This window comes from Podarcis muralis, chromosome 5 (genome assembly GCF_964188315.1).
Source record: "Podarcis muralis chromosome 5, rPodMur119.hap1.1, whole genome shotgun sequence".
NCBI classification, from domain to species: domain Eukaryota; kingdom Metazoa; phylum Chordata; class Lepidosauria; order Squamata; family Lacertidae; genus Podarcis; species Podarcis muralis.
This window is the reverse complement of record NC_135659.1, coordinates 6,461,032-6,476,512: the sequence shown is the minus strand read 5'-3', so window position 1 is coordinate 6,476,512 and position 15,481 is coordinate 6,461,032. Positions and strand designations below refer to the sequence as shown.

Here is a 15,481-nt window from a genome sequence, read left to right as displayed (position 1 = left end):
CCTGATGAATACTTGAGGTTCCCGACCCCTATGGTTGTAATTCATGGGCAGTCATTTAATTTTATCCTGATTCTAATTTTTAAGCTGTATTTTAATCAATTGTTTGACTGTGTTTTAATGTATTTGATATTTGATGTTAGCCACCCTGAGCCCAGTCTTGGCTGGGGAGGGCGGGGTATAAATAAAAATGTACTTACTTACTTACTACCTTGTACTGAAGAATGGAACTGGGGAGACACTACATACAATTTGGGGGGGGGGGGCTGTTCCTATCTCTCTCAACCAGCCGGACCAGAATGGTAAACATGGATAGAAAAATAAGGTCATCCCAGGTAATAAAAAAGCTTTAAGACAAGAAATGTGCACAGGAAGGGATAGGGATCCAGCACAGAGATGTGAGGAAACCAGATGTAGTGATGACCACCAACTTGGATGTCTTTGAAAGGGTTTTGGGCAAATTCATGGAGGATGGATACCAGCCACAATGGCTGTGTGCTCCCTCCAGTCTTGGAGGTGGTTTTGCCTCTGAAGAGCAGAGGGCTGCCCTGCTTTGTGGGCTTCCCAGAAGCACCTGGTTGGCCCCAGTGAAATCAGGATGCTGGACTAGGTGGGTTAAGCCAGGAGGGCTCTTCTTATCCTCTTAGACAGACAGGCATCCCATGGTCCTAGAGAGACGGGACACAGGGACGGTTTTGGTAGCAACATTCTAGATAAATGTCGGAGTGTGTCGAGGAAAAGGCAAAAAAGAGGAGGTTGCTACAGAAGTAAATAAGTGGATCTATTTTTTTAAAATGCTGTTTACTTTTAAGTGCTTAAAATATGGTGACTCTCCTTCTTTGAATGGGCCTTTCAGTTATCTTAAGTGAGGAATTTTCACCCAGCAAGAAAATTCAAATTCCTGCCGATGGTACTAGTCACTTGCCTCTGGGCACCTAAGGACCTAAATGTTCCATGACTCTCAAGTCAGCTGTCGCAGGGGGGGGGGGGAGAGACCTTTAAAGAACAAAAATAAAGCAAGCAAGTGCATGCATATACGTTTAATTTAATCCAGGAGGAGGAGGACTTGCGTTGTCCTGGCTATGAAGTTAAAGCAGGGCTGTGGGTGGGTGGAAGGGAAGGCAAGAGTTCCAAAGTACACAAGCACACTTATCGCTAAGGCTTCCTATATCTTATGCTGGTTACGGCAGAAGGATCAAGATCAGGTTTTCTGTTGTACTAATACGTTTCTTCTCCCCTCCCCCCCCCAACTTGACTCAAACATAAAGCCTCAGAGAAGGTTTTGCCAACTGGCAAACAAGTGAGAAGAATTGCCAGCTCATCTTTATCACCTTCTTTGCATTCTGGAATTCCTACCTTGGAGGCCAAGTTCAGCTTTCCCTGAGGTACACATGCTCAAATAAACATTTCCCCATCAAAACAAGTACGTGCGGGTAGTATGGGAAGGAACACCATACCCAGAGAGGGTGGGGCAAGGTCAAAAGGAAGATCTGCAGAATGTATCCGCCATGGCAGGCTGTTCCAAGCAAAAGCATTTGCCTACACAGGTATTTTCACATAGGAAAGCTACGTGTATTTCACAACATACATGCAGAGCCACAGTCCTACCATGGCACATAGTGAGGAACCTGCCTCAACCTCTGACTACAGATTGTGGGCTTCATTAAGGATCAGAAAAATGATTATTTATTCCACCCACAAAGCATTAAAAACACAAAGTAAACGAAGTGATACTGTTTATATACCCTCACACTGGCACAAGGAGATCAGAGGTTTTGGCTTCCAATTCTAATTAACCACCATTTAGCATTCTTCACCACCTTCACTGGCACTGGATAGACTTGATGGTGAGCCCTTGCCATTGTTTGGTTGCATTCAGATGGATCTTTCCTCCACTTGCGTTCAAGCCGTCTCCCAGCTTGTTTCATCGTCCCAAGCTCTGGAGTAGACCAAGGAGCCAAACAGGCTCCGCAAAGTGAAAGAGGGTGCACAGAAGTGATTGTGTCACTGACCCGAGCCATTCGGTTGTTCCAGAGGGTCAGCCAGAGTTTCAGCAGGAGCACCAGTCCTATCAGGCAGGAAATCCCCCAGAGCTGTCTGGAAGCCCATTGACTCTTAGCAGTCTCTGAGGGCAGACCATCCTAATAGGTCCCCTGCCTCTGCGGAGGGGAAAAGGTGCTGAAAGCCTAAAGGTCATCAGGAAGTGATCTCACCATGATAAGGGACTGATGTCAATATCCCTCAGATCACCCTCTTCCTGCCCAGTTGAGAAAATAAGGTCCAAAGCGTGGCTTGCCACGTGTGTTGGGCCATTGACATGTTGGGACAGCCCCATGGTCATCATGGCAGCCATGAAGTCCTGAGCCACCCCAGAGCCGGTCGCCTCAGCATGGATGTTGAAGCCCCCCAGAACCAACAGTCTGGGGGGTCTTCAGCACTGCCTCCAGGACCACCTCTGTCAGCTTAGGCAGGGAGACTGCTGGGCAGCAAGGCGGGTGGTAAACCAGCAGAATCCCTAATCTGTCCCGATTGCTCAACACCAGGAACACACACTCTAGATTCCCAACCCAACCGGACAGAGAGTCTGGAGAGAGAGAGAGAGAACAAATTTCAACAGAAACAAGGAAAGGGAAGAGACACCTGTTTCCATCAGCAAATATGTAAATAACATATCTGCAAAGGAATTTACATACCTAGTTACGTATAGTGTATGTAAAACACACACCACCACCACCAGCAATGTAGAGAATTTAAAGTAAATTTCACATCAAGAGTCTGTGATGTAAGGGCAGTTGAATAGGTGAAGGAAAGGATAGTCAATTCTGACTGATTCCTTTGATATCCCAAGCTAACAGTTGTGTAAATTCTGGGAAGGAATTTAGACCAAAAGGGAGAGGTTTTATTTGTATTTAATTTTTATTTACATTTCATTTATATTCTGCCTCGTGGCTTTAAAAGGCAGCTACACTTTGCTGCTGGCATCCTATGTGGCATGAGGGCATCTCCCCACACTTCCTTCAGACACAGGAGCAGGGCAAGCGAAGACAAAGGGATGTCAGCAGTTGGGGAAGGGAAATATTAAAAGCAGAGGTTGCAAAGCTGCATGGTATTGGGGAGTGTTCACAGCTGCAACAAAGGAAGAACAGAAAAATATGACTCATGGAAACAAAGAATAACAGGTGGGGAATAGGGGGACCAGCAGTCCTTGTAACCTCTGCAAGACTAATTCACAGAGATGTTCTTTTCCCCTTGCGTACACACTCAACTACGACTGCCTTCCTCCCCTTCCACAAAGATTCCTCTCTTACCTTTCATAAAGCACCCCACTAAGAGGGGGTGGCCAGTGTATGGTGAGGGTTTCCTGGCTCTGCCCAATGACCACCGCTGGCATGGGGATAGGGGTGGGCCTCCTGCCCTGACTCCACTGCTGGTACACCAAATCCAGATAGCAGTGCATCCGAGCCACTTGGTTTGGGGTGAAACTGTCTGTGCAGTTGTCATCTGTGGGAGAAAGAGAGGCAGCTGGTGAAGCAACTGGAACGTAGTGCTAGACGGCAGGGAGGCGAGGGTGGGGGAGCCTGGGCAAGAGATCCCTCGGCGCAAGGGGGTCAGGTAGGATTTGTGTGCCTCCCACAGTGACCTGGTCTCCCACCCCTGTGCTCCTCCCAGAATACTCTGTGCATCAGAGAAGATTCTGGGCCAGCGCAGTCCTTCACATCAAAGGTGCTTAGGAAGACTGGAAGCAGCATGAACCTCTGGCTTAGCTCACACTGAGGCCCCATCCGCAGTTTCCATTTAAAGCAGTATCATACTACTTGAAAAGGGACGCGGGTGGCGCTGTGGTCCAAACCACTGAGCCTAGGGCTTGCCAATCAGAAGTCCAGATTTTGATCATGCAAAGCATACTGTTTTAAAAAGTGAAAATTATGTAGGTTTGCCTATAAATGCTAGCTGAATGGAATTCCTCCCTCATCCCTAGCAAATGTAGAGTTTCCACATCTGAAAGTGACACAGACCAGAAATGGAATGAACCCTCCATCCCTCTCCTAACATAAACATATCTATGTCCACTCTGGAGAGGAAAGTACAAATTCTCAGAGCATGTTATGCCATCCATTTGCCAACAGATGGCAGCCCTTCAGCAACTGCGTAATCTCATCACAGGTGCTAAGTAAGCTCAAGACTTCTTCTTCACAAATAGCCAGGAATGTTGCCCTTGACATCAAGGAACACTAAAGACGCAGGGCAGGCATTTCGAAGAAGGAAGCTCAAAAGCTCAGCGATGAATGCATGACTCTTGAAAACAAATAGTTGTTATCAGCCAGGATGAGAGAAGAGTCAACCCAGCGCCAAAGCTCAGAGCCAGGGGAGGCCACCAGCACTGGGCAGCAGAGCTAAGAGGGCCAGGCTTGTTGGGCGGGGAGGAACTCAAATACATACTTTTGATGCTGCACTTACGAAAACATAATCCATAGTTCCTGGCACTAACTATACATAGGATCTGCTCTCTAGCTTCCATCAGGTCACTCCTACAGATTAATCTTCTCCATTAGGTTTAAGCCCATAATCCCCATACGCTTCTCTGCTTATTCCTACAGATCAAACTGCCCAAAACAGCATAGAAGTAAGACAGGTAATCCTTTTTCCCCCCTTGGCAGTCCTACCAACTATAACGAAGCCAAATTATGTGTAATTGCAATCGTGTCCATGCTACCCTTTTCTGTCCTCTCCCTTCCTTGTCTTCCACATGATTGAATGAGGATTGCTAGCTCATTGCATCCATAGACCTGCCGTCTTCTTTGCTTTGCTTTTTTGGTTCCTTTAAAGAGCTTGCCAAAGAGGAATGCACATTTCCTGAGAAGTAATACCCACTCTGTGGAGCTTGCTTCTACATAGAATTGTGACCTCAAAAATGTAGATGCCTTGGGCTGTAATACTTTGCACACTTACCTGGGAGTAAGCCCCAAGGAATCCAAAGGGACTTTCTTCTTAGCAGACATGCATGGGCTGGTGCTGTTGGTTTTGTAGCAGGGTGTCTGCCATGGTCACTTGAGGCCAACCACAACAGAGGGGTCAGGTCAAAAGGACAGGAGATGCAGGACGCCTGCTTTTAGTATCTCCAGGCCAGAGCAAAGGTCACCAAATGGAAGCAAGCAATTCACAAGAAAACATGGGCTCTTCTCACGAAGACAGTAGCACCCTCTAGGTGCAGAAACACATCCCGGATTTGAGTGTTGCCTACCGTATTTTTCGCACCATAGGGCGCACCGGACCATAGGGCGCACCCAGTTTTTTTGGGGGGAAATAAAGGAAAAAAATTATTTTCCCCCCAGGCGCAGGGCTGGGGCGGGGGAAGCTTGAGCTTCCCCCGACCCCAGCCCCCAAACAGGCAGCTCTCTGCAAGCCGTGGGAGCCCAGCGCTGGGCTCCCGCTGCTTGCGGAGAGGTGTGCGAAGCCTGGAGAGCGTGAGGGGTCAGTGCGCACCGACCCCTCTCACTCTCCAGGCTTCAGCGAAAGCCTGCATTCGCACCATAGGACGCACACACATTTCCCCTTCATTTTTGGAGGGGGAAAAGTGCGTCCTATGGTGCGAAAAATACGGTATGTCTACAGCATATAGAGGGATTGTCTGTCTCTAATGCTGTAGAGATTGTCTTACACACAAATGTTCACACTGCATATTTTTGAGTGAGTAAACCTTGCCTTTAAATGAATTTCACTCATTGCAAAACAGAAAATAGTTTCCATAAGGGTTCCCCTCGGAACAGTGCTGATCAAGATTTCCAACTCCTGAGAATGAGGCATAAAGACAGAAGACACTTTTGGAAGGGAAGAGCTCTTCTGAGAAAATGTTGCTACTACAAAAGTACTTTCATACAAAAGTACTGAAGCAACTGTATTCTCCTATGCAGTTCTTAGGGTAAGGTACATTTAAGGGGACCCTTAAATGAATTTATCTACTTGCACATTATTTACAATAGATTTGAGGTAGGTATAGGTAGCCTTCCCTACCACCGTTTCTTGCCTTCCCCTCCCCTCAGTTGCCCCTGCAAGCAAAGTGAACCAGGAAAAGACTAATAGAGTGGTAGTCAGTCTTGCAGAGCCCCTCAAGGTGCTGGAGCTAACATATAAATGGTCTACGACCCAGAACGTTAAGAACTGCCTTTTCCCATATGAACAGGCTCAGGCCTTAAGATCTGCCTCAGACTGTTCCCTATATTCTGTAACCAGTGGAGATCTGGCAAGTAGGCACAAAACAGAGGTGGCCCTTGACTAGGGCTCCTCTTCACTGGGTTAGTCTACCAGACTCCCTCTGCTTTTAAATGTGCAGCCAAAACACATTGGTTCCGGCAGACTTTTACTTATAGTTCTGACCTCCATTCATAATTGTGGCTGGTCACTGTGTTGTTATGTCATTACTCTGGAGTAGATGCAGGACAGCCAAATTTATTTTTTTACTGCCAACTATGAGATCCGGTCATTGGGCCATGCTGAAAATACATTGAAATATTGGAACTGGAAAGCAAGTTGCACATGACTGGCAGTGGGCAAGCTCTATTTCTCTAACTGAGCCTTTCTGCCAGGCACAGTGAACAAGATCCCTCCCACTAGTAGTTCCTAGGTGATGAGAAGCTTTAAAAAACCTTTGAAAGGGTGTGGAGATTTAGAATTCATGAGATCTGGAAACAAAATGCATGTGATTCTTAGAATCATAGAATCATAGAGTTGGAAGAGACCACAAGGGCCATCGAGTCCAACCCCCTGCCAAGCAGGAAACACCATCAGAGCACTCCTGACATATGGTTGTCAAGCCTCTGCTTAAAGACCTCCAAAGAAGGAGACTCCACCACACTCCTTGGCAGCAAATTCCACTGTCAAACAGCTCTTACTGTCAGGAAGTTCTTCCTAATGTTTAGGTGGAATCTTCTTTCTTGTAGTTTGGATTCATTGCTCCGTGTCCGCTTCTCTGGAGCAGCAGAAAACAACCTTTCTTGTATGATTTGCCTTTTGCTTACTGAGATTTTTGTATGATTTGAGATTCTTGTATGATTTGCCTTTTGCTTACTGAAATTTTCAAAAACACAGCCCTCTCTTCTTCACGTAATGCTTATCTGTGAAATCATGAGACCTTCCAACTTACTATTCTGAAAATGAATGCAGAGGTTCTCAGCATCTCACTGGCTTCAAAGGCTGACATGCCATTCATCTGAAGCCCATCTCTGAACCTCATGAAGCAAAAGTTCTCCCCCTCCCCTTCCTTACCTGTGTAGCTCATATAATTGTTGAAGGGAGTTCCAGAGAAGTGGGTCTGGCCACAGGTGTCATTGGTCGGATCCGGATCCCGGCAGCGTTTGCTTTTGGGAGTAGGTGCTGTATCGGCACAAAGATCTCCAGTCTCCATGGATGGTGTCGTCTCCCTGCACAGGTCATCACAGGATTCCCTTTCATTTACTCCCTTAAAGACATGGTAGAGTCCCAGGATGTGTCCCACTTCATGGATCATGGTATTTGTATGACCCGGCATACCATAATAGGCCGGATTGAGGACCACACCGCCTGAAACAGCAAACGCATTCAATGTCACTCAGAGAGAGGAGTGGAATCCTGAGCTAAATAAATGCCAACTTTTCCAATGAGAAGTTCCAAACAGTGTTCCTCAACCTGAGAAGACTGGCTCTGCTGCTGCTGCTGCTGCTGGGAATGTCCTCTGTAGAGCTAACCATCTTTAGCTCCAACCCTAGGTGAGCACCCTATGACAGATCAACAGATGGGAGAGGAAGCCCACTCAGCTACTCTATTTGAGTATCCATGCAGCCGACTAGAGTCCTTCCTGCCAGCAGAGCTACTTATGAGTAAGTATACCAATCTGCGTGCCAGCTCATAAGGAAGAAGGGATTCAGGTCGAAGTCGTTCCCGGTCCGCTGTTTTGCTCCTGAGGATGAGCTTCAGCAACAAGATGCATTATTTCACGAGTAGACATGTTTCAAGCAGCAGGTTGGACAGAAAGGCGATTCTACTGCTGCCTTTCAAGGTGTACACACCCAAAAAGTGTGAGTGACAGCAGAACTTATTTTGGGGAGGGGGAGGCAGAAGTCTGCTTCTCCTCCCAAAAGGAAGTGGCTGCAGCCGAAAATTAACTGCCACTAATGTGTGTGTTACAGACATTTCCACAGGCGTTCTTCTCTCTTTTATTCATGATTATTCTGTCCTGTAAGAATACTTGTCATTTAAGCAGCCAAACATTCTCAAAGTGAACACCAATTATTTGAACATTATCGAAGACTGTCAGATATGGGGGGGGGGGGGGCCTGATGCTGATGTCCCCTTCTTTTCATTACTCCATCCTTGTTTCTAATATCTAAGGCCATGGGATACAGGCCAGGAACTGTTCCGTCTTAAATATCATACATACGTATCGAAACACTGTTGCCTATAAATAATAACTCTTTTTTGTTATAAAAAGTGAACTTGGGTTGCTTTTTTTCCATATGGACTAAGTCACACTATTTAGAATTCTGAAAAACCAATGTGTTAATATTTTGCCATAAATATTTCTGGTGACGTGATCTCTCCTCCCCAAAGTTTTGGTCACAATAAATGCCTTAGCTGTTAGGGTTCTCTTTGTTACAAAAGGCTAACACAGTTCTCCCCTTGGCAAATCAACCTTATTTGACAGTATTTGACCCTGCTTAAAGAAATACTTTCCGACAGATCAAGTGGCCAGGCCACCTTTCTCTGCCATTTTTGCATAGCAAGACGGCATGCAGGAGAGCTCCATTCACTGAACGGGGAGCCCCTTAGCTAACGAGCAAAAATTAAACCAGGAAAAGAAAACTGAGGCTGATTTCCCAGCCAAACCCCAGTCTGAGACAGGAGGCTCCCTTGCTGAAAGCAAAGGAGAGGAATGTGAGTGAGTGAAGAAAGAAAACCTTGCTAATAGCTAAGTTAATGGGATGTTAGAGCCCAGCCATAATCCCGCTGTGTCAACCGCTAACAGCAAACAGCAAAGTGAGTCTGATTGCTGAGGGCACGAGGGGCCTCAAAACCTACTCTTCCCACCTTCAAGTAGAAACCTGAAACCCTTTCCACTGGAGAAAATATGAGCGGGAGAGAGCCAGCTACTGCTGAGAAGTGTCTTGGCAACCTTGCGCTCAATCCCCACTTTCTCCAAGACTGCTAGCTTGTTTTCAAACTGGGTGAACACAAAAAAATCCATTTAATGGGGGAAAGGTTGCCCGTTCTCTGTGATCCCTCTCCTGTGTGAAAATTTCTGCATATTGCAAGGGCCAAATTGGCTGCCCAAGGCCTCTGGGAAAGTGGGGGGGGTGGAATAGTTTTTAAAGCTTCTGCTGCCCTAGGAGATCATCTATAGCAGTCACACCTCCCCCTTACAGATACCATGCTGGCCAGCTCATTTACTTTACTTGTGGACTTGTTATGAATCAGCTTTGATTTAAAAAACAAAGAACTTCTAAAGGGTCAGCAAGTGACTGCACAAAGGCCAGGGCCACCCATCAACCATGGAAGTTAAGAGGTGTGGACTGAGTTCATGATGGCCTTTGCTTAGAGATGAAAACCTCAGCAAGCTAATAATCCTAGCTTGTCAAAGGCCAATGCTTTGGCTTCTCTTCAGGAACAGAGAATTTACCACATAGGAGCTTAGGCCTTCATAAAAAAACCCAGCAGGCTACATGTACTTAAGCAAGCACTTCGCCACACAAGTCAACACCCCTGAACTTTTGGATCTAACCAACTAAGCTGAAAGGTCAGTTCTGATGGCTGCAACAAGACCTGATGTTATGGCCCTCAAGTATCTGGGTCAGTAGAATGTGCTGTAGGACAACCAACCTCTGCATTTTCAGGATTCACACTTTTCTCCAGCCTGGGAGTCTGAAGTATATTGTGCCAAACAAAACTGATTTCTCTTCAGATGACAAGGCTCTGTAGTAAAGTGTGTGGCGTCTAGCAGTAAGTGGTAAATATGGGAGACTTTCTCCCTCCCTCCCTCCCTCTCTCTCTCTCTCTCTCTCATAACAATACAACCTGAAGTCACCCGATGAAATGGTTGAGCAACAGATTCAGTTAAAAGAAATATATTGCTTAATAAGTAATATATGGCATTCACTCCCTCAAGTTGTGCTGATGGCCATTGGATTGGATGACAGAGATTATAGGAAGGAGAATTCAAATTAACGGCATAAAGCTCTATCAAAGCCCATGGGAGACCAAAAAAAAATTGTCTCAGATTTTAATGTGTTATTTCTCAAAATTGTTAGTGTTAATGTAAGGCCTGAGACACTGAGTGTTTTGTTATTATGCAGATGATATTTATTGATGTACAGAAGGGCTAGGGTTTTTTTTTTAGATCTTTTAACAGCTGCCAATGCTGTTTTGGCTCAGCAATGGAAAACAGCCACACCTACTTAAGGAACGGCTAATTAAAAGTTCTGGAAATGACCAAAATGGATATGCTTGTGATCAACACCAGAAAAATGGCTTCTCCCGTCTGCCCCCAATTAAAGTGGGAGGAAAAATGAGTTCCATTTCTCTTTACTCCGCTGCGATACTAAAAAGAGTATTTTTGCAATATTTAATTTTTGAATTTAAAACAAGATGAAAGAAAAATCGATGACTGTTTAGTCAGACTTGTTACTGTATTTGCTATAAATATTATGAGGGCAGAAAAATGGTTTCGAGGGCTGTATTTAGCCCACAGACCATCAGCTGGACATTCCTGCCCTAAGTAGGAAGAAAAGGAGATAAAGGGTCTCCAGGGGGCTTTGAACCTTGGAAAGTTGTCACTGAGGCAAAGTGTGGTGTGCTGGAAAAAAAGATTGAGAATCAAGAATGGGAAGCTTGCTCAGGCAGCTAAAGGAAATGGTTTGGTGAACATTTTTGTGCAGCTGTCCAGTGTTCAACTTTGTGAGCAGGTATCTTGAAAAGATCTAGAGGATTCCTGGGAAACCCAAGCCACGTGCATTGGAAAATGCTTCCTCAAAGGGAATGAGGAACTCTTGAAGTCTCTGAACTAGATCTCTGCTGCAAAAATTCCCACATCACAAATCTGCTTTTGAATCAAAGGCAAAGCACTATGAGTGGAACCAAACGTATTACGTGCATTTTATTTTTTTTTAAAAAAAATGCAAATCCTGTGCCAAGAATTATATACAACGTCCACATTACTGGAGAAATAAATCCAATACATTTCCGTTGGGTTTTCTTCTAGGTAAGCATGTTTACGATTGCAACCCTGCCAGTGGTAACACGCAAAGAAATGAGGGAAAGGGGGTGGGGCTGGTGGCATGAAGCAAGTTAAGGCAGCAGGTTAAGGATACCACAAGGAGCAGCAAAGGTTCACAGTCCGCTCTGGAGGATGACCAGGTGGAGAAGCAATTGGAACCCACCGAGAAAGCTGCAAAACATCTTCTGACAAAGATGGGCTGTCCCCAGGGGGAAGGTCAAGTAGGGGAAACTGTGCTTTGGGGGATCCCACATTTGGAACCAGCAGCCATGGACACCAGCCCCACTGCCTGGCTCACCCTATTGCCATCCACCCACCCAAAGTTCTCCACCTCATCCCTACCAAGAGCAAGGCAGCAAGGGAGAAGGTGCAGGCCCTCAGTGCCATTTACCTGATAGGACAGGATAGCACAGATGCTGTCTGCAAGTCTGCATGGAACCTTCTTTGCAAAGGTCAGTGACAGAGGGCAACCCCCAATCCAGGTACACCCAAGAGCGAGGCTTACCCAGGTGGCTGAGGGCATCCTTGTCCCAGGGCCAGGTGGCAGCACCTGCCAGCTCCTCTCGCACAGAGCTAGCAAAGTAGACATTCAGGAAGTGAGTGCTGTTCAGCTGAAGCATCTCCTTCAGTTCCTTCACACTCATATACGCCCTGCAGAGAGAAGGAGAGAGGTAACACAAAACAGTACAAATTAATTATTGTAGTAACAACACTTCGCATTCACGCAGTCCTTTCCCTGGGTGCCCATCTCAGTGGTAGGCTGTGTGGCCTAATGACGAATCCCTAAAACCTCTTCTCCTTGGGTCTTGGGAAGCACATGAGCACAGCCCAGTATCTTCCTCAGCGTCTCTACTAGGGACAGCTTCACGCCAGCATGATGACGCACTTTCAGGCAGACTGTATATTTGGAAAGAGTGGCAGAGAGAAAAGGTTTTAAGAAGCCGTTCAAGAAAAGCACTGCCTGTGCTCACCCTGGCCGGTGGCTCTTTGCACACAGGCACCCAGTACTTCCTGGAATGACCATGTGAAGTTTTGCAGTGGTGACATGGTCATTTCAGGAAGTGCTGCTGGGCCGGACACCTTCCGTGGCTGCAAGTGGGCTTTAAAAGAAAAATGACCTGCAGAGAAGACCCCCTCAGCCGCCTTGCTCACTTAAATAAAGGTAAGCACTACTCTTGCCGCAAACCAACAAATTTTGAACAGTTTTTCTGCTTCCTGTGAAAGAAGAAAAAATACCTCTTTCACAGGAAGCAGAGACTTTCACAAAAATAGGAGGCGAGGTCTGACCCAGCATTATTTCACACAACCCCTGAATCAACTTGGATTTCCCTATTCTAGATCACTGTACCCTGGATTAACTGACTCCACTGAGAAGAACTGGATTTTTAGCTGATGCCAAACTTCCATCTGTGTGGTGAGATCTGTGATGGCCACTGCTGGATGCCTCCAAGTGATAAGCACACACACGCACACATAAATAATCCCTAAATAAGAGAACAAGGAATGAAAGTTCCTATTATGGCACAATTCTAAACAGACAAGCAAAATGTAATTTCCTCAGGGGAACTCAGAAACGCCGCTCAGTAGCCTCAAGTCTTAAAATAAATCTTGTTTCCCAACCTGTGTGCATCTAGGAAAAACCACTCCAAAAAAACCACTCCAAAGGCTTGCAAGCCATCCAAATTCCATGGACTGAGGTCAGTCATGTTTGAAGGGATATTCCTGCCACTCTCCAGGGGAGACATTTTTCTCACTGCCGCCTGCAGGTCCCTTGACACTAGTAAAATGTTTCCCGCCTCCCCATTCGCTTTGACTTCATTATCAATCACCCCAGGGTTGTTGGCTTTTTCCATGAAGTTGGGCCAAGCAGATTTGATCTGATCCAAAAAGAAAAAGGGCAAAAAGCAGCTAGATGTGACTAAGGGGGAAAACAGACCTTCAATTACAGTGTGAGAGGAACTGCAGACATCCAGGGATGAGCGGCCCAGCGAAAGACCAAACAACATGGAACAGAGACCAAATCAAATTTGGAATGACCGACTCCCTTGGGCTTCTTCTTTTGCTGGTGTCTCCACTGGTGCTTTCATCCGTCATAAACAAGTGTTAGTGCCAATGTTACTCTGTTCCACAGTTATTCATTCGTATCCCTTAGGCCTTCTGCACAGACTTCTCCCCCACCCACCCCATCCCCACAATGGCTCCTAACCCGAGGATTCTGTGACACATTGTCTGCACATTAATGGGAAGCTGGAAACGACTCCGCATTCTATTTCTGATCTTCTAGGAAGAGTGCCTGTGCTTAAATAGACAAATGACAGCACCCACTCACAAGAGAGGTTTTGGCAGGCTCAAGGAAACTCCAAGGTTTGCAGAAGTACAAAAATATCTTCAGGGGAAATCCTAAAAGGGGGAGACCCACAAAATTAGACAAATAAGGACTGAGTATCATAAAATGCTTACTGACCATTGTGAGGAAACAAATAACCTGTTGGGATGGAGAGGCAAGAAAATGGTGTGGCTGGAAAATGAGCCTGGAAGAAGAGGGTAGAGACAACCATCTTATTCCCTGGATAGGTCGTGTCTTGGCTCACACTATTTTTCAATATCTCCAAGGACAGAGGTGAGAGCGGCCCATAAAAAATCAATGGAGAAATCCATTTTCTTAAACACAGCTGGGATTCAACACCAGTGTGTCTACCCCATGCCCAAAAGAGTAGAAGGCAGAGACGATAGTTCCTGCTCTTTCTTATGTGGTCTCTTATTTAGGGCAAAACATTTTTAAAGAGCAAGGCCAATCCATCTCACTGTCCCAATATTGCAGGTTGAAAGCGCTTGCATCTGCTGTCCAGGTGGATCAGGTGCCCAACAGGGGCTGGGATGAAGATGAGAGGGTGGCTTACAACATCCCTGCAATAATATGCATTGCTCCTATCTTTGCATTGGGTTGACTACCGTGAGAAAAAGGATGCCGAATTGGTGGACCACTGACCCAGCAGGCTCCTCTTATGTTTACATTGCAGGCTGGGCTGAGACAGTGATGTTCATTCTTATTTACTTAATACAATTAGCTGTATCCTGCATTTTAGGGCGCCAAGTCTTTTAAGGCGTCTTATAAGTAACACCAGAGCACAACAGAATATTGACAAAATAACAGTAACTATCAAAAATATAAATGGGTTATTTCACAACCACTTATTCTCATCCTTACACTAGTGCAACAGCCCTTGCGTTGACATCCAGTGACAACCAAAATGGTTTGCTTTGAGAGCATTTGTTGCAACCCGCATTTATTTGTTTTATTATTTATTTATTGCATTTATAGCCCAACCTTTTTCTCCATGGAGCTCAAGGTCGTGTTCAAGGTGGTTCTTCCCCTGTTCATTTAATTCCCTAGGGTAGGCTGAGAGGCATTGACTGGCCCAAGCTCACCAGTGAGCTTCATGTGCGAGTGGAGATTTGAACCCTGCTCTTCCAGTTCTTGGTCCAACACTCTAACCACTGCACAACACTGCCTCTGTTTCATCACATGCTTTCCTAAAAGCAAAGGGTTTTACACTTCTCTCACACGGATCCATTTCACTGAGCTTGAGACATCAATGGGAGGGGGAGGGATTATCATCTTTGCACCTCCCCACAATCGTCTGAAACTAAACTCATTAGCAGGGGAAGCGTATGTCTCAATGTCAACTTTGTCCGTTCGAGTGCTGCTCTTCCGCTCACAGATTCCTAACACGCTTGAACCTTGGATGCTGAGAGAGAGAGCCTGTTGCTCATTCTGATGAACACAGCAACAACACAGCGTTGCAGTTGGAGCAGCAGAGTCTCACAGCAAGCATGAAGTACATGAATCAGTTTGAGAGGAAAAAGTCAGAGACTAATGACTTATGAGAGAGAGCCGGATTCAGCCACCCCATTCTGCTGGAAGAAGCCACCACAAGGACTCCCACTAGCATAACAGGGTTTCCCTCCCCTCTTCTCCCCCTGTGTCTCCCCCAAATCCACTCTGGAGGGCCGGGGGAAATCCCGGAACAGTGTGTGGGGTGAGGAGAGATACTTATGTTGGGCAAGCTTGTGCTAAGAGAACAAATGGCATTGAATTTCACCCTTAGTTAACAATCCAGTCCTGGGCATGTTAAGTGGAGCTTAACCACACATAGGATCACAGCCTGCACCAATCCTGTGTCCTTCAAGACACATTGCAGTCTTTCTGCAGGAGTAAAAAGGGGGAAAGCTGCGACTGAG

At 46.0% G+C, this 15,481-nt stretch overlaps 1 protein-coding gene across 2 annotated transcripts in view; it reads right to left on the bottom strand.

Moving 5' to 3' along the window:
- Positions 1-15,481, bottom strand: part of PAPPA2 (pappalysin 2) — a 124,486-nt gene that overhangs the window by 70,703 nt on the left and 38,302 nt on the right. For both annotated transcript variants that reach the window (XM_077928221.1, XM_077928220.1), the window contains exons 3-5: positions 11,745-11,890; positions 7,261-7,554; positions 3,306-3,498 (exon numbers count right to left, since the gene is read on the bottom strand). In XM_077928221.1, the coding sequence (XP_077784347.1) occupies positions 3,306-3,498; positions 7,261-7,554; positions 11,745-11,890 (633 nt within the window). The remainder of the gene's footprint in view (positions 1-3,305; positions 3,499-7,260; positions 7,555-11,744; positions 11,891-15,481) is intronic.